This window comes from Quercus suber, unplaced genomic scaffold, assembly GCF_002906115.3.
Source record: "Quercus suber isolate HL8 unplaced genomic scaffold, Cork oak 2.0 scaffold_261, whole genome shotgun sequence".
Classification (NCBI taxonomy): Eukaryota; Viridiplantae; Streptophyta; class Magnoliopsida; order Fagales; family Fagaceae; genus Quercus; species Quercus suber.
In genome coordinates this window covers 267,566-293,167 of record NW_027069717.1, presented here as the reverse complement: position 1 = coordinate 293,167, position 25,602 = coordinate 267,566, and the positions used below count along the sequence as shown (strand labels likewise).

The following is a 25,602-nucleotide window of genomic DNA, read 5'->3' as shown; positions in this document are numbered from 1 at the left end:
TTTAATTAGGTTTTAATCTTTGCTGTGTGATCCATTGACCCATGTTTGTCATGGATAGAGAACAGTCTCTTATTATACCTCATTTATTTGATGTCATTAACTATGCATATTGGAAAGTACGCATAAGAGTTTTCTTGCAGTCCTTAGATGAGAAAGTGTTGCTAGCTGTGGAGATTGGCTGGACTAGGCCAATGGAAGCGCCAGCTAATTGAGATGATGCAAAGATCAAAGCGGCAAACTTCAACAGCAGAGCATTGAACACCATTTTCAGTGCGGTCACGAATTGGGAGTTTAAGAAAATATCCTCAATTGAAACTGTAAAGGAAGCATAGACCATTCTCTAGACAACCTATAAAGGAACTAAGGCTGTTAAAGATTCCAAGTTTCAAAAGCTTACTACTAAGAAGTCAAGAATGTATTGACCTCTTATGGTAAATTAACCAATTAATTAGCCAAGTTAATTAATTAAGTCAATTAACATGTAATACGTGTGGTAACACAAACAAATCACCAAATAGCTAAATGCAGTGGAAAATAAATTTGACATGGTGATTTGTTTACGAATGGGGAAAACCTTCCGAGACAAAAACCCCATTGGGTGAATTTAAGGTCACTACTTCCGAGAATCCACTATTATCAAAACAAGCGGTTACAAATAAAAGAATCCCAATACTTTATACCAACCTACAGTTGAACCCTTACCCTAATACACAATTGGACTTGTAATGTAGTGACAATCTTTCCTTTCAATGCACGGTTCCAAGTACGTGACTAACTAATCGATGCACAGATCCCAGTACGTGACTAACACACTGTCTCCGGTCACAATATGCTTGCATAAAACCTTTGCATCAAGTGAGACAGCCCTTAAAAATAATCGTTATATATATCTAGGGTTGTGAGAAAAGAAAACCTAAACACATAGCTTAGATATGCGTGAAAAACAAATCTGAAAAACTGAATTTCGTAATTCTCGATAAATACAGCTGTCGAGATTATCTATCAAGCTTTACCTTTTAAATCTTGATAGATACATCTGTCGAGTTATTTGTCAAACTTTAAAGAACAACACTACTTCACTTGATTCTTGAACAGATTTGCATGACTTCAATATTTGGACTTGAACACTTGTTCTTTGAAGTATTAAACACATTATAGATCTACCCAATTATAAGTAAAATGCGTTTTGTCAATGGATTAGTCAATTCTAAATGACATATATTGTTAACATGATCCAAAATGTCCTTACTACATTCCTCATAAAAAAATAAACATAAACACTCCCCCTAACAAAAAATGTCCTTTGCTAACTCTCCCCTTAAATATATGACTACTCTCATACCCAAAATTACTTCCCCTTTTTGTCACAAATGACAAAGGGTAAGTCACCGAGAAGCAGTCATCTCCTCGTCATCGAAAGAGCTAGCACCATCATCCTTATCAGCATCATCATTACTAGAGCCATCATCATTGTCCTCATCCTCTAAAGCCTGTGGAGATGAAGACGGAGATGGAGATGGAGACGCTACGAAGCCACCAAGGTGAGCCTGTCGTCGTGCAATACAATTGACACAGGTGTTCACCTGATACAACTTAGTAGTTAATGTATCAAGGCGAGCATCCATGCGCTGAAGCTACGCCATGACCACCTCAAAGGTGACACCACTCTCGGAAGCAGAAGGTGCGAAGATAGATGGAGCAGAAGAGGCTAGAGGAGTCGTCATCTCGGTTCATGGCGCTTTGGTCGAAACCGGGCCTCACTTCATCTAATGAACGCGCCGTTAATGGCACCCATGATGGTGAAGTGAGTTGGATAGGACACAGAGGCATGGCGAATGATTCTCGTGATAGCAGAAGGAAAAATAAGCTTATCACGGGTCACCATATCCTTATAGACATCTATAAGGGAGAGTATGAAGTGAGAGAGAAAGTCAATGGTAAGGTCCTCAAGGAGGGATAACAAAAAGCGAGCACGAGGCTCAGTAATAGAACTATAGTGAGACAAGAGGTGTTTTGACGATCACCCCAAGATGAAGGTGTCTCACAAAAGAGAGACATGAGTTCGCCTTTGGACACCGTTCGCAGACGAGGACAACCAGGGTAATCAGGATGCGATACCCTTGGGATGTGTAGCACATTGGAGATAAGCTCCAGTGTGCCTAAATTACGTATACCTTGAACAAAAGTGAGAAAACGAGGTATAGAGTAATCAAATCCGTGCATATTGGAGTAAAACCCTTGTATGATCACGGAGGGACAACTGACTGGGATATCACAAAGGAATTCCCAACCCCTACTGTTAATGACAGTGGGTAGATCAGTATCGAAGAATTCCGAAAGAATGACCTGGCGTTTCGAATGAATGCCACGTCTAGAAAAGTTCTTCGAAAAGTCTTGATGGGCCTTCTCATCACGGAACCGAACGTGAAGAGGAGTAAAATCAGAAGAAGAAGATGCCCTAGAATGAAGAGGGTTCTAGGACGAAGTGGATTTGCGCTTGGGTGCCATGCGCAGACTATCCGAGAGAGAGAGAGAGAGATACAAGCAGAAAAGTACTAATCAACAATAATATCAAAAGAAAGAAAAGAATGGTACATATGCATGAAAAATGCATGAACATGTGACATGCAATAGTAAAAACATCATGGACTCAACCCAATCCAAACCTACTAGTACACAAGGTTTTAACATATATAAAACACACATCTAAAATGCATGAAACATTGTGAAAATGCAAATGTGATGCAATGCATGAGCATATAGGATCATTTAAACATAACCCAATCTAAAAAATTTCCCAAAGAACTCAACAATTTTGAAAAACCCCAAAACCTAGGTCTAAAAGTATGAAATGCATGATAAATGAGAAAAAAAGATCATACCAGAGGAAGAAAACAAGATTTGGGCCAAAAATCAAGTAGGGAAGGTGAAAGGGTTGAGGGAAAATTGTTTGGGGGGATAAAAGAGAGAGTTTCTGTTGAGAAAAATCGGAGAGAAATGAAAAAGAAATCACGCTGAAGATATATAAAGAAACACGAATCTTGATGGATTAAGGAGGTGTCAAGAGCTGTCGAGCACTAATTCTCTACAGATAAATCTGTCGAGGTGCTGTCGAGCATCTGTCGATGGCAAAAGAACCTCGATGGATCGAACAACTATTGAGAAGCTATCGAGTAGACAAAAAATTTCTCGATGGATTGAGAATCTGTTGAGAAGCTATCAAGACAAATTCAGAATGTTTCGATGGATAAAAAATGCAATAAGATCTGTCGAGAAAAGCAGTCTAAGGGTCTCGATAGATAGCAATCTGTCGAGAGCTATTAAGAAACTGTTGAGATAGGCAAAAACAATTTTTTAAAGAAAAGAAAAATGCAGACATGAATGCAATCAAGCATACTACCTAACCAAAGATTTAACCAACATTTTTAAGCTTCCAAAGTCATCTTTCAACAAGAAAAATGACAAGCATTTAAATCCAAAACACACACACATGCATGCGCACACAATAAATAAGTCTAACCAATTTTATATTTCAAAAACAAGTCAAGATAGTTTAGTGAACATATATTAGCACATGTATTCCTTGTGATGGCCAAATCACATTGTACTTGCACATGTATCAAAGGTAGTAAAAAATTTTGAGTGTTGTGTGTGAAAACATCGCAAGATTGCATGAGTGTCTACAAGTTAAGATGATTTAGATAAAAGAAAATCAACTTAACTCACACACAATCATAACTGCTTGATAGGGACTATCACCTTTGAGGTACATCCTATAACTCCCATATCTCTTAAAAACACGCTTGCAATCATATATAAAGCATTTTGATTCTTTTTGCTTTTATTTTTCTTTGCATATTTTTCTTTTGTTAAGCATATCATGCATGGACATATAAGAGAGAGAGAAAATACCAAATCATGTGAAGCTTTTGACATTTCACTTTTGCTATGCCGAAGTATATATATGTCATTTCATAATTGGCAGGCAACAGTGGTGAGATGGTCATTTATGCATTTTTCTTAGGATTTTTTAGTCATTCCCGTCAAAAAAAGTGATATGAGTGTTAGGTACAAGAGATTACCTAATCTTACTCATCATAAACACAAGTCACAAAGCTCACTTGTTTAGTTGTGCATAGAGATGCTCATCTAAGTTACAAAAGATACAAAATTTAGAAAATTTTGTTTCAATGTCCATCCAAGGTACACAAGTACCAAAGTACATAAAACACACACTGTTTTTTTTTTTAATTTTTTCAATTTTTATTTTTATTTTTATGTAAAACAAAATAAAGCAAAACTGAAAAGAAACAAACAAAAACATGTTAAACAAAGCATAGCATAAAAACTAAACTGACTTAAAAACAAGAAAGCAAAACACACAAGTAATGCAAAAAAAAAAAAAAAAAAGGAGAGAGAAAAAGTGACTAAATCACTTAGAGCCTTTTTCCTTTCACACCTTGGAAGAACCTTTCCGTTTAGCAAACCCTTGATCCAGCGGTGAGGGGGAAGAATGGAAACCGTTCAAATTTGAAAGGAACAAGAGGGCTTTAAGAAGATCTCTAAGAGGAGCAAAAGAGGATGGAAATTGATTCTGGTTTCCGGATGAGATCATATTGTTGCTTTGTTGAATGACTAACCACTTATAGCAATTGGGTCGAGTATGTTCAGTAGCTCCACAGTGATGATAGAGAGGTTGCTTCTTCTGTTTAGACTTTTGGTTATTGCTCTTCTTAGCCCTAGGGCTTTTAGTCTCTGTTTTATCAAACTTAGGAGGTGCTACTAAGATAGATTTACACTTGTCTATGTTCTCACTAGCTAAAACAATTTTCACATCATCATTCTCAAATTCAACATATTAGCAGGTGAAACAAACACAGTAGTACTAAAAGAAGCAATGTTAGAGGAAGAGAAACCATACCCCAAACTAGTTCAATTAGAAGTAGATTTCTAAAAGCTAAGCATCTCATCAAACTTTGCATTTGAAGTCCTCTCCAACTGAGCTCTGACTTGAAACAGCTCCGCTTCAAGTTTCTTGGTTCTCTTAGCCAAGAAATTGTTCTTAAATCGTAGTGCTCCAATGGTCTGATTAGCTTCATCAAACTTTGTGGAGATTTCTTCTTGCTCAAGCTCCACATCATTGAGCTTCTTGGTAGCCAATCTATACAATTTCTCATGCTTTTCAGAGACCTTGTACAATTTTGTATAGGCTGTATGGATGTCATCTTGTTCATCCATTTTCTCGAATTTAGACTCCACCAAGTCCTCTTCTTCATCTACCTCTTCAACAATCCCCTCAGTAGGATTTACTGTGGCAGTGAAGGCATTCAAGATTCCCTCATCATCATTATCTGAATCATCTTCAGGCTTAGTGTCACTCAAAGTAGCAGTAAGGGCCTTGCTTTTTCTAATAGTTTTGAGATAAGTTGGACATTCTTGTTTCATATGTCCAAAACCTTGACATCCGAAGCATTATGGACCAAAGGGAACAGTGTATTGACTGCCATCCCTAGCATCCTTCTTCCCTTTATCTTAGTTCTTAAATTGTGAAGAACTAGACTGCTTTTGGTTCTTGTCAAATTCTTTAGCATTGGCATTCTTCATGAACTTTTTGAACTACCTTGTGATGTAGGATTTCATTTTAGAATCTTCATCGTCCAAAGACTCATCTGTGTCACTGCTTTTGACCTTCAATGCCATGCTCTTACACTTGCTTGATTTCCCAATTCTAGTCAAACCCAATTCATAACTCTGCAAGTTGCCAACTAGCTCTGTCAAAGGAATTTGATCAATGTCCTTTGATTCCTCAATGGCAGTGATCTTGGCATGGAATCTCTCAGGTAGAGATCTGAGCACCTTTCTAACAATCTTGGGATTGGGAATGGTTCCCTAAGATTAAATGCAGAGTTCACTATGTCCTTGAGTTTGACATAGAACTCATCAAATGACTCATCCTTCTCCATCTTAATCTCTTCAAAGCTCGTGGTAAGCTTCTGAAGGTTTGAATCCTTGACAGCCTTAGTTCCTTCATAGGTTGTCCATGCTTCCTTTACAGTTTCAATAGAAGATATCTTCTTGAACTCCTCATTCGTAACTGTACTGAATAAAGCATTCAATGCTCTGCTATTGAAGTTAGCCGCTTTGATCTTTGCATCATCCCAATCAGTCGGTGCTTCTTTTGGTTTAGTCTAACCAATCTCCACAGCTTGCCACACTTTTCCATCTAAAGACTGCAAGAAATCTCTCATGCGTACTTTTTAGTATGCATAGTTAGTACCATCAAATAAAGGAAGTATAATTAAATATTGTCCTCTATCCATAGCAAACAGAGGCTAATGGATCACACAACAAAGATTAACCCTAATCAGAGTGTGTCTGCTCTGATACCACTTGATAGGCCAAAAATGTATTGACTCCTTATAGTAAATTAACCAATTAATTAGCCAAGTTAATTAATTAAGTCAATTAACATACAATACTCGTGGTAGCACAAACAAATCACCAAATAGCTAAATGCAGTGAAAAATAAATTTGACACGGTGATTTGTTTACGAATGGGAAAAACCTCCAAGGCAAAAACCCTACTGAGTAAATTTAAGGTCACTACTCCCAAGAATCTACTATTCTCAGAACAAGCGGTTACAAGTAAAGGAATCCCAGTATTTTATACCAACCTACAGTTGAACCCTTACCCCAATACACAATTAGACTAGTAATGTAGTGACAATCTCTCATTTCAATGCACGGCTCCAAGTACGTGACTAACCAATCGATGCACAGATCCCAGTATGTGACTAACACACCAACTTGAGAAGGATGTTGGCTGCAAAGTTCTTCAGTTCATCCACACGATGAAGATCAAAAAGCTCATTGGTTACAAAACCCTATAGCGTACAAACGCAGCAACTTCGTTAAGAGAAAGATGAACTAGGGCATATGTCTCCGATCACAATATGCTTGCATAAAACCTTTGCATCAAGTGAGACGGGCCTTAAAAATAATCCTTATATATATCTTGGGTTGCAAGAAAAGAAAACCTAAACACATAGCTTGGATATGTATGAAAAACTGATTTGAAAAACTGATTTTCGTAATTCTCGATAGATACAGATGTCGAGATTATCTATCGAGCTTCACCTTTTAAATCTTGATAGATACATTTGTCGAGTTATCTGTCGAGCTTTAAAGGACAGCACTACTTCACTTGATTCTTGGACAGATTTGCATGACTTCCATACTTAGACTTAGATTCTTATTCCTTAGTATTAAACACATCCTAGATCTACCCAATTATAAGTAAAGTGCATTTTGTCGAAGGATTAGTCAATTCTAAATGACATATGTTCTTAACATGATCCACATATGTCCTAACAACTACAAGCTTTGATGAGATCAAGATGGAGGAGGATGAGTCATTGATGAGTTCTATGCCAAACTCAAGGACATAGTCAACTTAGCCTTTAATCTTGGGGAAACTATCCTGAATCCAAGGTTGTAAGAAAGGTGCTAAGGTCTCTGCCTAAAAGATTCGATGCCAAGATCACTATCATTGAAGAATCAAAGGATATTGACTCTATTCCTTTGATAGGGTTGGTTGGAAACTTGCAAACCTATGAATTGGGTTTGACTAGACTTGGGAAAGGAAGCAAAAGTAAGAACATGGTACTAAAGGCCAAAAGTAATGAAACTAATGAGTCTTCAGATGATGAAAATTCCAAAATGAAGTCCTACATCACTAGGCAATTCAAGAAGTTCATGAAAAATGCCAATGTGTAAGGTTTTGCCAATGACCATAAGCAATCCAGTTTTTCTCAATTCAAAAGTCAAGACAGAGGGAAGAAGGATGCTAAGGATGACGATCAGTATACTATTCCCTCTGGACCAAAGTGCTTCGGATGTCAAGATTTTGGATACATGAAACAAGAATGTCCAACATATTTCAAGTCAATTGGGAAAAACAAGGCTCTTGTTGCTACCTTGAGTGATACTAAGCCTGAGACTGAGTCAGATAACAATGATGACGAGGGAATCTTGAGTGCTCTCACTGCTACAGTTGATTCTATTGAAGGGATTACAGAAACAATAGATGATGAAGAGGACTTGGTGGAATCTAAGTTTGAGAAAATGGATGAACAAGATGACATCCATACAGCATATGCAAAATTGTACAAGGTTTGTGAAAAGCATGAGAAACTGAATAGGCTGGCCACTAAGAAGTTAAGCAATGTGAAGCTAATCAAACCATTGGAGCACTGCAATTTAAGAACAATTTCTTGGGTGAAAGGACCAAAAAGCTTGAAGTAGAGCTGTTTCAAGCTAGAGCTCAATTGGAAAGGACTTTCAGTGCAAAACTTGATTAGATGCTGAGTTTTCAAAAAGCTACTTTTGACAAAACTGGTTTGGGGTATGATTTCTCTTCTCCTAATATAGCCTTCTTTAGTACAATTGTGTTTATCTCACTTGCTGATAATGTTAATTCTGAGAACAATGAATCTAAAACTAAAACAACTAGTGAGAACATAGATAAAGGTAAATCTATTCTAGGAGCACACCTTAAGGTTGAAAAGAAAGAGATTAGAAACCCTAGGAATAAGAAAGACAATAATAAAAAGTCTCAACAAAAGAAGCTGCATTTTTGTCATCACTGTGGAGCTTCGGGACACACTCGTCGAAATTGCTATAAGTGTTTAGCCACTCAACAGAGCAATAGTGTGTTATCATCTAGTGGTCAAGGTTAGATTTCACTATCTTTGGGTCCTCTTGAAGATCTTCTCAAGGCCCTCATATTCCTTTCGAACTTGAACGGTTTCAATTTTTCCCCTTCACCTCTAGAACAAAAGTTCAACTCTAGGAAAGGTCCTTCCTCAAATTCCAAAGTGTGGAAGGAAAAAGGCTCCAAGTGATTAAGTCACTTTCTTTCTCTTTTGTTCTTACATGTCCTGTTTGTCTATTTTTAAGCTTTTGAGTTATTCTAGTTTTATGCTTTGTGTGTTTTCTTTGATGTTTTTATTTTTGGTTGTTTTCAGTTTTGCTTTATTTGTTTTTCATAAAAATAAAAAAATTTGAAAACTCAGAAAAATACAAAAACAGTGTATGTTTGTGTATATTGGTATTTGTGTACCCTAGATGGCCATTATAACAAAGTTTTCTAAATTTTGTATCTCTTATAACTTAGATAAGCATCTCAATACACAACTAAGCAAGTGAGCTTTGTGGCTTGTGTTTATAATGAGTATGATTAATATTGTCCCTTATAACTCATACTCATATCACTCTTTTAGACGGGAAGGACTAGAAAATCTTAAGAGAAAGGCATAAATAACCATTTCACCACTAAAGCCCGCCAATCATGTATAACAACTGTGTGCTTTGGCATAGCAAAATTGTGATGTTTTTGGCTTACATAATTGGATATTTTTTTCTTTCTCTCTTTTATATGCCCATGCATGATATGTTTAAAAAGAAAATATGCAAAGAATATTAAAGCAAAAAGAATCAAAATGCTTTTGAAAATGGTTGTAAGCGTGTTTCTAGGAGACGTGGGAGTTATATGATGTACCTCTAAGGTGATAGTCCTCATCAAACAGTTATGACCATGTGTGAGTGTATTAGATGTTCTTATATCTCAAGTAGTCATAATATGAGAAACTTGTGCACTCTTGTTATGTTTTCAAACACAACACGCATACTCTTTGCTACTTTTGATACATGTGAAGGTACAATGTGATTTGGCCATCACAAGAATACATGTGTTAATATATGCTCATTAAACTTTCTTAACTTGTTTTTGAAATATAAAATTAGTTAGACTTGTTTAATGTGTGTGTGTGTGTGTGTTTTTGGATCTATATGCTTATATGTTGAGAGATGTCTTGAGAGCTTAACATGTTGATTGGATCTTTGTTTGAGTAGCTTGTTTGTTGCATTCATCTTTATGTGTTTTTCCTCAAGCTCGACAAATCCTTGACAAATTCTCCTTCTATCGAGCCTTCTTTCTATTTTCTCAATAGATCTCAACAGCTTCTTGATCCATCAAGAATTCTAGGTTTTTACTCGACACTCTTAATAGCTGCTTCGATCCATCAAGCCAAATTTCTATGCATTCTATTTGCTCGATAGATTCTCGATCCATTGAGACATTATTTTTCCGTCGACAGATCCTTGATAGCACCCTGACAGATTCACTTCTATTAAGATTTAGTGCTCGAGAAATTCTTGATAGAATTCTCGATCCAACGAGTTGCGTTTTCTATTTAATGGACATGTGCGATTCAGATTTCTTTTTCTATTCTCTCTCTCAATAGAATTCTTTCTCTTTTGACACAAATAATCTCTTCTCACTCAAAACACCCTTCCCACTCAAGATTTAGCCTTGTTCAAGCCTTAATCTCTTGGTAAGTGTTCTCAATCACATCTTTTTCATGCATTCATGCATTTTTTACCTAAGTTTTTGGGGTTTTTGAAAATTTGTAGGTTTGTGAGATTTTTTTGTGAAATTTTTGGGTTGGGTTGTGTTGATCTATTGTTATATGCTCATGCATTGCATCCTCATTGCATTATAACAATGTTTCATGCAATTAGATGTGTGTGCTTGATTATTGTTGTGAGTGTTGATAGGTTTGGATTGGGTTTTTCCCATGATGCTTTTATTTTATGCACGTCAGATGTTCATGCATTTTTCATGCATATGTTCACTCTTTTCTTTCCTATTTTGAACTTGTGTTGTGTTTTCTCTCTCTCTCTCTCTCTCTCTCTCTCTCTCTCTGATAGACTATGTTATGGCACCCAAACAGAGAAAATCTACACCAGCTCGAAACCCTCTTTGTGGTTTCGAGTCATCCTCTTATGATCCCCCTATTCCATCTCATATCCGGTTTTGTGATGAGAAGGCCAAGACAGACTTCTCTAAAAACTTTTAGGACCGTGGTGCTCATCCAGAATGCTAGGTCATTTTGTCAGATTTCTCCGACACTGCTCTACCCAAAGTCATTCAAACTCGAGGATGGGAGTCCCTCTGTGGGAAACTTGAGAGGTGTCTGGTCGTGTTCATTCAGGAGTTTATTCTAACAAGCACGCCATCGATACCTCTGTGCCTTAGTTTACTTCAACATTCAGAGTTACATGTATCGTAGTTACTCTGGATCTTATATCCAAGGTACTACATGTTCCTAGGGTTACGCATCTAGACTACCCTAGTTATAAGCGTCTTAGGACGGTTTCTAGAGACAAGCTTATCTCTCACTTTTATGAGAAACCTTCTTTTTGGGGTGGTTTTCTAAACACCCTTTGCTCGGGCTTTGCTAAAGGCCCTCGCTTTTTGAACATGGTGATGACCTTTACTCTTACTCCATGGTCTCACTATAACTCCATCACCAAGCCTCGTGCTCATTTTCTTCTTTCCTTGATGGAGGATCTTTCCATTGACTTTTCCTCTCACTTCACCACATCTATTATAGATATGTATCAAGATACAGCTACTCGTGATAAGCTCATCTTTGGCTATCACGCGGATCCTTTAGCACTTCCACATTCCCATTCCTCTCTCTCCTCTCTTCACCATCATGGGTGCCATCAGCATTAGTTCTGTTCGGCAGAGTAAGGCTCAGTTTTAACTGAAGTAGCCATGAGTGGAGTCGACTGATCTAGCAGCTTTTGTTGTTCCATCTTCTTCCACTCCTTCTACCTTCGCGGTTGGTGGTGTGACCCTCGAGGCTATCATGGCGTAGCTTCAGCGGATGGAGGTTGACTTTGTGGTCGTCTTGACTATCTCATAGATGAGATGTGTCAGATGAACACCAGAGTTGGTCGCATTGCTCGCAGACAGGCTCGCATGGCTGGCTTTGCTCCTTCTCCAGAGGCCTCGCCTAATGATACGGATGAGGATAATGCTAGCTCTTCCGGTGATAACGAGATGGTGACCTCTTAGTGACTTCCCTTTGTCATTCATGAAAAAAAAAAGGAGTAGTTTTGGGTTTGAGAGTAGTCTTGTTTTTAAGGGGAGAGTAGTATTTTATTTTTTATTTTTTATAGGGGGAGTGTATATCTTTTTGAGGGATGTAGTGAGGTTTATATGTACTTTTCTTTCTTTTTAGTTACATTAGCCTCTTGTACACCGGTCTTATAACCATTATTATTATGACATACATTGTACTTTATTTTTCTTATATATGATGATGATGTATGTTCATTTTCTTCACCTAACTCTACATGTGTTGTTTCTTTTCTCTCTTTATACACATGTTTCTTTATGTACGCAATTCTTATTTTTGTTTCACATGTGATGCCTTGAGTTTAAGTGTTTCAGAAAGACATGTTGTGAAAGTCTATCATGTCATGAACTCTCTTCTTGCAAAGTTTTTTCAAGAGTTTGTAGTAGGGATAGATTTATTTTGTAATACAACAAGTGGTTATGAGTTTAGTGATTTAAGACTTCTCTCATGATTATTTGTTTGTTGTGGTTTTGTCACGAATTGTTAAATAGAGAGATTGTTAAGGACATATTTTTATGTAATTGGCTAATCCTTTGACAAAACTTGTAATTAGGTAGATTTAGGATGAGTTTAGTACTTCAAGAAACAAGTGTTCAAGTTAAGTATTGAAGCTATGCAAATCTAACCAAGAAACAAGTGAAGAAGAGCTGTTCATTAAAACTCGACAGATACCTCAATAGAAATAGTGTCTATTGAGGTTTATGAACGAAGTTTGACAAAAGCTCAACAGAAGCTAAATCTGTCAAGATCTACGAAATCAAAATTTTCAGTTCTGATTTTTGGCCCTAGTTGACATGTATTTGTAGGGTTTCTTCTCTCATAACTCTAGACATATATAATGCTTATTTTTAAAGGTCGTCATACATGGAAAACACATGCAAAAAGTGACCTAGTTCATTATTCTCTCTAAAGAAGCTAATGCGTCTTTCGCTATAGGGTTTTGTAACCAAAGAACTTCCTGATCTTCATCATTGATGAACTGAAGAACTTCGTGGCCAACATCTTCTTCAAGTTGTTGGTGTTAGTCACATACTTGGATCCATGTATCATTGGTTAGTCATGTACTGGGATTCATGCATTGAACTGGAAGATTGCCACTATAATACAAGTCTAATTGGGTATTGGGGTAAGGGTTTAACTGTAGGTTCGTATTTCGGGATAGGCCAAAGAGTTTGGTAAGATTCCTTATACTTGTAACCGCTTGTGATTGATAACAGTGGATTCTTGAGAACAGTGACCTAAAATTCAACCGATAGGATTTTGCCTCAGTGGTTTTCCCCATTCGTAAATAAATCACCCGTGTCAAATTTAATTTTCATTGCATTCAGATAATTTGGTGATTTGTTTATGCTGCCATGCTATTGCATGTAATTTGATCTAATTAATTAACTTGGGTACTTTATGAATTTGCAAGGGGTCAATTCATTTTAACCCACAAAGAGTTTGAGGGAATTGGACAAAGAGACTAGTGACTTCCTTTTTCCTTTTTGTTGTTGCCCAAGTGGCTGATTTTATGATACAAGTTCATGTTTCAGTGACTTCTGTGTTCTATTGAAGTTCTTGAGCCAAAGTTTTAAATTTTTACTAATGCCTCATTTTGATCTAGTTTTCTTTATTTTATTTTTATGTTTTTCATGTTTATAACGGAGAAGTGAAGAGGTGGGTTATGGAACCCTAACAGAGCATACTTTAGGTGGGTAAAGTGCCAAATAGTAAACCACAGGTTGACAACTTAAATTTTAACTAAACCATAAGTGGGTAAGTTGTAATTTGCCCATTTCAAAGTGATTAGTCCTTTTTTTTTTTTTTTTTTATAAAAAAAAAAGGACTTTTTAGAATGTAACATTCTCATACTTGATTCATAAAAATTCTTAGAAACAAATTAAAATTATTATTATAATAAATTGATTGAGAATAGCCTCGACACCTAAAAATGTCAAGATTACCCTTGAACCACAAAATACTCTTGGAAGACCCAAAATGACCGAATTACCTATAAAACCTCAAAGATACACTAGAAACTTCTAAAATAAGCAAAATACCTATGAAACCTCTAAAATTACCAAAAAATACCCACTATCCACTTATACCCTCAAAAACCTAAAAATGAACAAAAATACCTCGAAACCTTTAAAATGACCAAAATACCCCCTTGAAATTGCTAGAGGTTTATTGGTATTTTAGTCATTCTCATAAATAGAATAAAATTTACTAGTAGGTACAATTTTGTAAATTGTATAAATTATTATATCTCCCACCAATAAGTAATGTAAGATAACCATCATTTAATAAGGTAATGATATTAGAGTAATGTGATATATTTTGTAATCTTAGATTATTGTAATCTTGAAAACAATTAAATGAACCAAAGACCGTAATGTTCACACTACGGTAATATAACATTGATGTGATGCACATCACGACAAACTGAATACCCCTTTAGAGCATTCCCATTAGCATCAATAAATTTTGGCTAAACTTTCTTAAAACTTACCAACATTAGCCTTAACAAACTACTCCAAAATCCTAGCAATGAACAGTACCCTCAATACATTTTCTAAGGCTACCATTCATCAATATATGATATTAAAATTTTATTTTATTCACTACTGACTCACTCTCTTTATTTCTCCATCAGATTCTCTCTTCTCGCTCTCGGCAGAGGTGGTGGTCATAGAATGGGTTGTAGATTAGCAAATGTGATGCTTTTAGATTGATGAGGTGGTGGTCACATGATGGGTCGTAGATCGATGGTTGTAGACTTGTAGATTGTCAGAGGTAGTAGTTGTTTATTGTTGAAGGTGATGGGTGGGTCTGCCTGCCATGAACGAGTTTGATGTCAAAAGGGTATTCCATAGTTGATTTTGATGTCTAATGGGTGTTATGGCTGAGTTTGATGTCACATAGTTCTTCCATGTCTTCCATATGTCTACCATGGTTGTCTTCCTTTAATGATGGGTCTTCCATGACTGATTTTGTGAAGGTGAAGATGGCTAGGCTAGTGCGGTGAATCGGTTATGATTGGTGGGTGTTTGGATTGAAATTGAGGAAGAGTGAGAAATTAATAATTAAATAAAATAGTGATAGAGTATTGTGAGTGCATCATCTTGCACTAACTCATGTGTGGTTCATGCCCCACATGGGAAGTATGCCTCAACCGAATGGATCGGGGATGGAGATTTAGGAGTAGCCACTTGGTTTAGGTCTAGAAACCAAATTGGGTCTTTTGGGCCACTTAATTATATGCATAGGTCTACATACCAGATTATGGGTTCGAAGTTTGGATATGACTTAGAAATGTGTTAGGTACCCAAAACCGCCCAGTTTATGGGCCAACCTCCATTATGTGTTGATAGACTATATTTAAATAAAGAGTTTAGTAAAAGAGTCTAATCCTTAATATAAACATACATCATGCACTAAATGAAATAACACATATCATATAAGGAAACACATTAAAACCATAATCAAACATATATTATTAATATGGAAAACTAACAATCAAATAAAATCATAAGGAAAAAGAATAAAAAATAAACCAAACATGACAAAAATACTAAAATAAACATAGAAAACAATTAAACATATTTAAATAACCTAAAATAGAGAATTCAAATTCAAACATATGAAAAAAAAAAAACATGTGAAAAACAATTAACTAAATAAAAACAAGAATTTTGACCTAATCTGGGTTTGAGGTGCGTACGCATGTTCAAAAGTATGCTTGCACATGTTTGAGCATGCGTTCACATCCTTAACAGCAACGATAAAACTCACATTTTTGCAGATTTAATCAAACAAATGTATAACACATGAAAATAAAGAAGCATGTCAGAAGCCCTAAATGCTAAAATAACATAAAGCAAATAAAACAAAGCATCAACATAAACAAATAACCATAAATAGACCAAAACTATACTAAACCACATTAAATAAATAATCATATCAATCTTTAGGGGCCCAAAACTCAAGTTCAAGTAACCTGGAAATGAACCTACATACGCAAGTTTGAGGCTGTGCATGCATGCTTCCCAAAACCCTAATTCGTAATAAAACTGAAGGTCTGTCTTCAAACGGCCATATCACACTCAATTTAAATCTAACTTATACAAAATTTATGTTCAAATTAAAGCCTAGGATATTTACTTTCCAATGAAACAAACCTTACCCAAATATTATTTATGGATCAAAAGGTTTTGTGAAAACAGTGAACAGAGAGGTCATTTTTTAACATCATTTTCAAAGCAATTTGAGCACTTTTAATTTGTGATTACCTCCAAACTATTGTAAACTCTTTAATTACCATTGGTTGACATATGTCAAGTTCATTATTGGGGCTGGGACCAAAGGTTATAATGGGTATAAAATGAGGTGTCTACAAGTATTGAGATTGATGTAGTTGTGTGTGAATGGTAGATTATCCAAAGTAGCATTTTAGATCAAATCTAACTAAAAATCATGGTTTTGAGACCTAGACTAGACCGTACGGTCCGACCAGGTTAACCGGGAACCATTCATCAAAACGGTTCTTTTAGCTTCCAAAACCGGCATAGGTAGAAAAAGCAGCAAACCGCACGAACCGTGGTTGAACTTGTCGATTTTAAAAACCGTGAACAGTTCTCAAAGGTTCAACCTAAAGTCAGAATTTTTTATTTTTTATTTTATTTTTTATACTTACAGCCATTGTCGAAGCTTTTCAACCACAGTGAGATGTTGTTAGACCTTGGGCTTGCATCTCCATTTCTTCTTTTTCATTCTTCTTCTTCTTTATCTCTTTCTTTCTTTCTTTTTTTCTGGGATTTTGCTATTTCTGCATTTTTGCTCTTTCTGAAGTCTGCTATTCTTCGCCTGTTTGTCGAGGATTTTTTTTGAAAATAACTATAAAATCCAAACTATATTATTAGTTAGTCAATGTTTGAAACTATTTTGGTATCTAACAAATCAAGTCCAAAGGACTCGATTTTGGAATGTTAAATCGACTACACTGAACTCGATTTCAACATCGTTTGTAGCTGATGTGGATACTTGGTCCACGTAGGCATAGAACTCGAGTCCATAGGACTCGAGTTCTGTCAAATAGAAATTGAGTCCACAGGACTCAATTTAGTTTTGCTTCCTTTATGAATATCCTTGTTCTTCCAAGCCACTTCCTTGTTCTTCCAAGCCCCAAAAACCTATGAACAAAACCAAATACAAAACCCAAAATAAATACTTGATCAAATCGAATTTCCCTCGCCTGAAGCTTTTGCTTTCATTGCCTGAAGCTTTCGCTTGCTAGGTTTAGTCGTTCTTCATTCTCTGGTGTTCAGCCTTCACCACCATTGTCGGAAGCATTCGCCGCCATCGCCTGGGTTTAGTCGTTCTCTGGTGCTTCGTTCTTCGCTCTTCGTTCTCTAGTGTTCAACCTTCACCGCTATCGCCTGAAGCATTCGCCGCCTGGGTTGCTTCGTTCTCTCTAGTGCTTTGTTCTTCGTTATTGCTGGGTAACGAAATCGAGCCTTATAGACTCGATTTTCATGCCTACATGGATTGATTTCCACATCAGCTGCAACACTGAGCTGAATCGACTCCTTTAGACTCAATTTGTTAGATACCAAAATAGTTTCAAACCTTGGCTAACTAATGATATAGTTTTGATTTTATAGTTATTTTTTAAAAAAAAAAATCCATTTGCCGATGATGAAGATGAAATTTTTACTTTTTTCCATCACAGTCTTCCACAAGTCAATAAATGCTTGGCTGTCAAAGTGTTGAAGAATCAACCTTTTGTCCCTTTCTTCTTTTACTTGTACCAAATGCTTGGCTGTCAACCATTTACTTGGGTCTTGTATTAATAGTTATTATTTAACTAATTTTTTAATGGGCAAGTCTGCCACTCCTTTGGTTTTACGGTTTATTTTTTTGAAATTTAATACATAGTTGACCATTTAAATGGACTTTGGCTGTTGGGCATAACATAAGATTAATTTAAATGAGCTGAGCTGACCTTTGAGCAAACTTGAGCCCAACGTGATTTGCCACAAGCCCACAAGTTCTTATATAATAATAATAATAATAATTATTATTATTATTATTATTATTATCATCATCATCATCAAGGTTTTACTAATTAACATATAAATAAATAAATACTATATCTATATTTACTTAAGATTTGATAATTTTTTTAATTTATTTTGTAAAAATTATGATATGAAAAATATATTTGAAATTTGGATTTTTATTTTAATTCGACTATTTTAGTTAATTTTTCAATTTTTATTAATTTAATATTTTTATATATATTTAAAATAATTATTAAATTAATTATGACGTTATCATTGTTTGATTCCGATTTAACCTTGGTTCGATCTCAAAAACCTTGAACTTCTCTCTTTTACGATTCAATGAACGGTCCGGGTTTCAAAACCATGCTAAAAATGCATTGAGGTTTATGTGAATGCTCTTATGTCTCTAATAGAATAAATAAATTGCTAACACTTAGGATTATTATTATTGTGTTTTTTTTTTTCATAATTTAATAATTAGGTGAGTGTGAATTTGAATATGAATGTTTTCATTAAAATATTAGGAGGAGCAAGTTAATTGAACTACAAGTCTGTTAGCTAATGATTTGTTGTACTAGTGTGTAGCTCTGTGCATATGCATGAGTACAATTAAAAATAATCATAATTATACGGTTCAAATTATACTTTTTTTTAGGAGAGGTTCAAATTATACATGGTATTAGATTTTACTTTTTTTAAACCATATAATTCTAAAATATGTAATAGTTTCTCATTATATATATATATATGTGTGTGTGTGTGTGTGTATGATTTAGAATTTAATTGGTTTTAGACTTTTTGGTTTTTGCACCGAATAATTCACTTGCCACAAAAATTAAAAACTTAGATGGACACATGACAAAAAATTGGACTCCAATTGAATCTAATTTAAAATCTAAGTGGATTTGGACTCTTCAATTTTTATACTCAATAATTTACTTGACACAAAATTAAAAGTTAAATGGGACGCATAACATAAAATTGAGAATCTAATTAGATTTTCTCTAAGTTGTGGCCATTAATATATATATATATATATATACATATAGATTTGTTAAGTTGTCAATGATCTCACAATTTATCCATTTATAATATATAAGAGCATTCACACCTAGGTTCTTAAAAAAATTGCTATTTTACATTCTAAAAATTTATTTTATCTATTTTACAATACAACTTCACAACTCACCCAACATCCTAGTTTTTATTTTAACATACAACTCATTAAAATAATATAAATTACACAATTAAATAATATAAATCTATAAACAATATCTCTCATCTCTCTCTCTCTCTCTCTCTCTCTCTCTATCTCTGACACTCCATCCCTTTCTCTCTTCAATAGCCCAACAACTTGTTCCTTTCTCTCTCCAGAAACCCAACAACCGAAAAACCCTCAAAATCAACAAACCAATTAGAACCATCCAAGCCTAGTCACCAATTCAAGCCCTAGCCACCAAAACCACTAATTTAAACCCAAGCCCAGCCATTGAAACCAATTTCGAGCACCACCAAAACCATTGATTAACCATCTAAGCCTCAGCCATCAATTCAAGCCCTAACCACCGATTCAAGCCCTAGCCACCGAAACCATTGATTTAAACCCAAGCCCCAGCCACCAATTCAAGCCTCAGCCACTGAAATCAAAGTTCAATACCACCGAAACCACTGAGAGAGCGAAAGAAATAGAGAGAAGAGACATAGAGAAGATAGAGAATGAGAAGAGGCAGAAGACTGAAGAGAGAGAGTGAGGAGTTAGATAAAATAATGAAATTTAAGTTTACCTTTAGTGAACAATAAGTTTTTTTTTTTTTGATAGATTTAGTGAACGATAAGTTGTATATGTAACAAATCATTGTAGCAAAATGCTAAAATTTTTAGCAATGAAAACCTGAAAAGAAATTTGGGGGTGTAACCAAATAGCAATACTCTAATGTAGATAGATTTTTTTTTTTTTTAATTAAGGGAGATAATTAAAACAGTTATTATGTGATTGTTTTGTGAGATAAATCCAAGAATCATGGTGGTTGACAATTATTGGATTGGCTTATATTTGCCTTGCCCTTTGTAATTACCGCCAATAGTTTTTTGCTGTCTCTAATCTTAATTCTTTACCTTCATGTTTCAAACAGTATTAACTAATGGGCGTCTTTCTTCTTATAGTATCTTATTCTTCTTTCCCTAAACAAATACTAAACTCAATAACTCTAGTTAATTCTAATTAGGAGTAGTGACAAACTAAAAACAAAAAAGTCGACGATTTCAAACATTAATGACACTCGCCACCCAGGCAGTGGAACGAGCCTGTTTTGCCTATTGTTCCAAAATGATTGTTTCTGAAGAACAAGAAGAAGAAGAGAGATGTCCCAAACCCAAACAGCACCACTCTCGTCCTCCCAGTCTCTACCTATGCCTCTTGCTCTTCACAGTCCTGGTGGCCGCCTTGTTCATCGTCACTATTTCCTCCCTTCTCACCAGTTCTCCCCACATTGATAGCACCCACAACTTCGATCTTCATTTCTCGGAAATCAAATTCCCTCCAGAGAGAAATCGAAATCCAACTCTATCCCATTCTGCTACATTCCCACCAAGTTCTTTTACTGCAGATTTAGCACCACCATTACCCCCACTTCCTCAAGCAGTAATAATGTCAGAGCCAAATATTAAGGCAGTGGACACAACAATGGAAGAATCAGGTCCCTATCACAATTGGCAACTCTTTGTTGAAGATTTCAAGGAAATGATGCACAATTTCAAGATATATGTTTATCCTGATGCAACAAAGCAAACCCAGTCCCAGTTTGATCCCATTTTCCTTCCCCACCAAAACCCATTTGATCCAAAGCTAGGAAACTACTTCAGTGAACACATGTTCAAACTGTCTCTTCTTCAAAGTTCCCTCTTAACACTTCATCCCCAACAAGCCCATCTCTTTTTCTTGCCTTTTTCAATCAATCTTCTAAGGAACGACCCTCGTGTTCACTCCGAAGCTTCAATCTCTGAGTTTGTCTCTCAATACATTACCAGAATTCGCAGTGACTTCACATTCTGGAATGCCTCTGCTGGTGCAAACCATTTCTACGTGTACTGTCATTCAGTTGGTCGAGAGGCCGCTTCTAAGTTTCTGGATTTACGTAACAATGCAATACAGGTCACTTGCTCTTCTAGCTACTTCCAGAGATACTATGTTACGCACAAAGATGTGGCACTCCCGCAGGTTTGGCCTCGCTCAAATGATCAACCTCTCACTCCCCCGGATGCCAGGTACTCTTTTCTTTTCACCACTTTCTTTCATTTTCATCTTTTTGTTGTTTGTTGCTGCTGCTGCTGCCGCCTTGGAAGCATTTCAGTACTAGAAATGGGTCCAAACCCCGTTTCCGTTTAGTTAAATATTTTGATTTTGATTATGATTTTTCTTTTCTTTTGGGATAGCATAACTAGAAATGGGTTCAATAGAGAGGGAGAGGGCTAAGGCCGACTCTGGCAGAAAAGGATCGTCTTCATTTGAAATGCATCCATTTCATGGTTTAGACTTCAGATTAAACATTATAGATCAATAATGACCCCTTAGTTTATCTCTTTGATTTAATGCTTTAGGCACCCGTGAAATCTATTTGAGGACAAACACTAGTCCACTACACCAAAAAAAATCCCCAATAATGGTATTATGATTATTATTAGGATAAGGGGATCACTATGGTACACACAACACGCTGTCCTTCCCTATTTGGATTTAACAGAGAGTGAAAAGGATGTTTTATGAGCTGCAGCTTGGCCTCCAAACTCTGTTTGTGTATAAAACTGATCAAATAGCATGAGTTTCTTATTGATATACTTCCCTTATTTATGCTCTGCTTACATCAGTCAATTAAGATAAAAATAGGAACTAAGCTAAAAAAAAGGGGATTGGTTGCAATTTGCATGCCAAAGAATTAGGAACAAGTACAGACTTGATACCAAACTCAATTACTTGCCACATTTTAACTGACAATGTATATCATGAAACTCACTCTAGGAACTGATGCATATTTGTAGTCCTGTTGAAGCATATATAACTATCATTTTGTAGATGCATTGCAAATATTAGATTCAGTTTGCTACAGGTACTTTTTCCTGTTTTGACCACCAACCGCTGCTGGTTTGTTGTCATACAGGCATAAACTTGTTTACTTTTCTGGACGTATACAAAACTCTCGTATTCGCCAAGAGCTGATAGCTGTATGGGGGAATGATTCTTATATGGACATTTTCTTTGGAAGTACACCTTTTCCTTATGAAGAAGGTTTTAGGAGGAGCAAGTATTGCCTCCATGTCAAAGGTTATGAAGTGAACACTGCTAGAGTAAGTGATTCCATACATTATGGATGCATTCCTGTTATTATTTCCAACTACTATGACCTTCCATTTGCTAATGTTTTGAACTGGAGCAAGTTTTCAGTTATTATCAACCAAGGAGAAATAGCCTTCATCAAAAAGAGACTTTTGTCAATAACAAGACAGATGTACCTAGATATGTACCAAAATCTATGCCAAGTTCGGAAACATTTTTTGTGGCATAAAACACCAAGGGGTTTTGATTCCTTCCATATGACTGCTTACCAGTTGTGGCTGAGAAGAAGCATGCATAGCCTATCCCACTAATTCTCCCTGTTGTCTCAACATGTTAAGTACTTGGAGGGCTGTATGAAGTTTCACATTGTGGCTACTTGCTCAAAAGAGGTTCTTTCTATGTTTTCAACGCATTCCATGCTGGTGGTTACTTCAACATAGTCTGGTTTGGGTCACCTTTCAAGATTCTTTTTTAATCCAAATGGCCATAAGTATCTGGAACCCACTGTGGGAATATGAATTCTCATTCTTTTTAAGTGACAATAATACCCAAAAATTGTTACCCCTTGACTATCCAATAATGGACTAGCTGAATCCTTATTTCACAGAACGCAAGCCTTCCAAAGGCTTGCAGGAAGAGACTAATGGACATATGACTACCATTGCCTCTTGCTTCTAGAATTGCGCAGGAGAGCAGAAAGGAGGATGGAAGCCTTCAATGAACTTTTGAAATTAGGACTTTGAAAGAATCAAACCAAGAGAATTGCTCATAGCTGATACATGTAACTCTGATTACTCTTTCTTGTTGGATAATGACTACAAATACATCTCTGCAATTCAAGTGTTCATAGATGCAGGTGTGAATCCAAATTGCTTGATGACTTCAAATATGATTCAAGTGCTCATAGATGCAGGTGTAAATCCAAATTGGTTGATGGCTACATATATGACTATGTGATCCAAGTAGTCACAAGTGCAAGGTAAATCCATTATATTTGTAATAGGTGGCAATGGTCTTGTTGATGGATTTTTTCCCCCATTGTTATGTTTGGCATGGATATTGCGAAGTGTTTACGCTATGTCTTTAACTCCCGTGTTTACGCTAGAAAAGAAAGATCGTTGTGGTAGGTTGTCAGCCTACGTCACATTTGTGTGTGTGTGTGTTTTTCCCTTTCTTAATATGTCCTTAAAGATTCACAGCTGAGGTATCCCTTTTTAAAGGATAAAAATGACAAAAAATAATATATGTGACTGACTTCAATTAGTTTGTTGAGAATGTATCCAATCTCAAAATTTTGGGACTAAGACACGTGAACTTTTTTTTTTTAGTCTAGTTATATGATACTATAATTATCATTTTATTAATCTGATTTTATTCAATTTTTTTTGACATATTATCATTCAATGAGGTATTTCAAGTCTGGTCCTCAAAAAAAAGAAAAAAGAAGGTATTTCAAGTCTATGTTGTATAAAGATACTAAGAGCACCCACAGTAGATGTGGGATATGTGCCAAATGCTAAATATTTGGCACATATCCCACACCAAACCCAAATTGAGCTCCTTAGCAGATGTGGGAAATCTTATATCTTTTGCAATATTGAACAGTACCGTGGCAAATTTGCCACGGTACGGAATGGTGTGGTAAAATTTTTTTTCTTTTTTTATTCCTCTCTCTCTCATCTCTTTGTGGCTGTTGATGAGTTGGTGTGTTGTAATAAATATTATTTTAATGTGTAGTAAATATTATTTTAATGTATAGAATTGAATTATAAAACATCTGATAAATAGGATATTGTAAAATGATGTGGTAAAATAATAAAGTAGGCCTTTAGTGTGGTAAAATGACATAATTTTTAGAACATCTGCTACGGATGCTCTAATAAACCAAATATAAGATTTCATTATCTTGGGAATTGTTTTAGATTCTTAATGAAATCAAACATGGATATTATTGTATTACATTCTCTGACATTTGTTTCAAAAAGTAAAATCAAATCAAACATGGATATAACTGTACTACATTCTCTTACATTTGTTTCAAAAAGTAAAATAAAAGGGAAAATTACGGTAAATCCATCTGAAGTTTGGCCCATTTTTACTTTAACTACCCATGGTTTACTTAACACTTTATTCACCTGTGTTTAGCTTTATTCGGTCTCTGTTATCCCACATTTGGCTTTTCTGTTAAAAAACAACTTTTTTTTTGGGATGAGAAAATACATTATAAACCAGCAACTGAAAAAGAGCAACAATAGAGAAAAACAAAACAATAATAGGGAGAACAAACACAGCTGCTACGTACACCCTTCTTTTAAGATGATATGCTCCATAAAGCTTGGACACACACCTTTCCAAACTTGCGTAACAACTTTTAAAAAACAACTTTTTTTTTTCTTTTTTTTTTTTTCTTTTTTCTGTTAAAAAACAACTTTTACCACCAAAACATAACATAACACAAATCAAAAAAGTTATGATTTGAATTTTTTGAAAAAGCTTGGGTTATGGGGTTTTGAAAGTCAAAAATCAAAAAAGAAAGAGATCCAAAATAATCATAATTTTTTTAAGCAAATTTAACAAACTAAATCGAGATACCCAAATGCACCCCACCCCTTTCCCCAAAGAAAAAGAAAAAACCACCTTGGCCTTTTGAACAACATGACCTTTGTTCTCGTCTTTCATGCCAACAGTAGATGTCAAAACTTCTGTTCAATTCCGTAGACAAAAATGTCTCGTATGCCTCCACGCTAGTGGCATACGAGACATAAAAATGACAGAGTGGCATAAACAAAACTTCTGTATCATATGCCTCCAAAACAAAAATGACATAGTGGCATAAAAATGTCTCGTCTTGCATACGAGACGTTTTCTTCTTTTTATTTTATTTTAAAGAAAGGGTAGGGTAGGCAAGATCAGTTTTCATGTATGCCTCCATGCTAGTGCAACTGTAACCACTGATGATCATCACAATTTGAACCAGAAAACAAGTTCAGAAGAACGACTCTTTTCTTCCAAGCTCACAAACAACAGAATTGTACTTCCATTGCTGCTTGTCATCCCAATATCACTATTTAAAAAACCAATATGCTGATCAATCTAGTATTGATTCTTTTAGCACGCAACACACAGCAAAACGCATAGATTACTTCTCCATCAGAAACTCATCTTGTCCTAGCCACCTATCCCTACCTTATTTTTAATTAGGGCTGTCCATGGGTTAAGTGGGTCGGGTTTTGCG

The 25,602-nt window shown here is 35.7% G+C and overlaps 1 protein-coding gene across 2 annotated transcripts; it reads left to right on the top strand.

Annotated features, from left to right (window-relative positions):
* Positions 1-20,277: 20,277 nt before the first annotated feature.
* On the top strand, positions 20,278-23,630 carry LOC111985649 (probable glycosyltransferase At3g07620). 2 transcript variants are annotated; one of them, XM_024017304.2, is made up of 3 exons: positions 20,278-21,301; positions 22,192-22,378; positions 22,476-22,615. In XM_024017304.2, the coding sequence occupies exons 1-3, from the start codon at positions 20,310-20,312 to the stop codon at positions 22,497-22,499; spliced, it is 1,203 nt and encodes a 400-aa protein (XP_023873072.2). In that variant the 5' UTR covers positions 20,278-20,309; the 3' UTR covers positions 22,500-22,615. The 2 variants fall into 2 exon arrangements, with proteins under 2 accessions (XP_023873072.2, XP_023873071.2); XM_024017303.2 differs by having other exon boundaries at positions 22,192-23,630.
* Positions 23,631-25,602: the final 1,972 nt, after the last annotated feature.

Bases quoted from the DNA above. Each gene is read 5' to 3' on its own strand.
- LOC111985649 (XM_024017303.2), top strand. From the start codon at position 20,310: ATGACACTCGCCACCCAGGCAGTGGAACGAGCCTGTTTTGCCTATTGT. The intron at 21,302-22,191 runs GTACTCTTTTCT...GTTGTCATACAG, and splicing joins CTCACTCCCCCGGATGCCAG to GCATAAACTTGTTTACTTTT.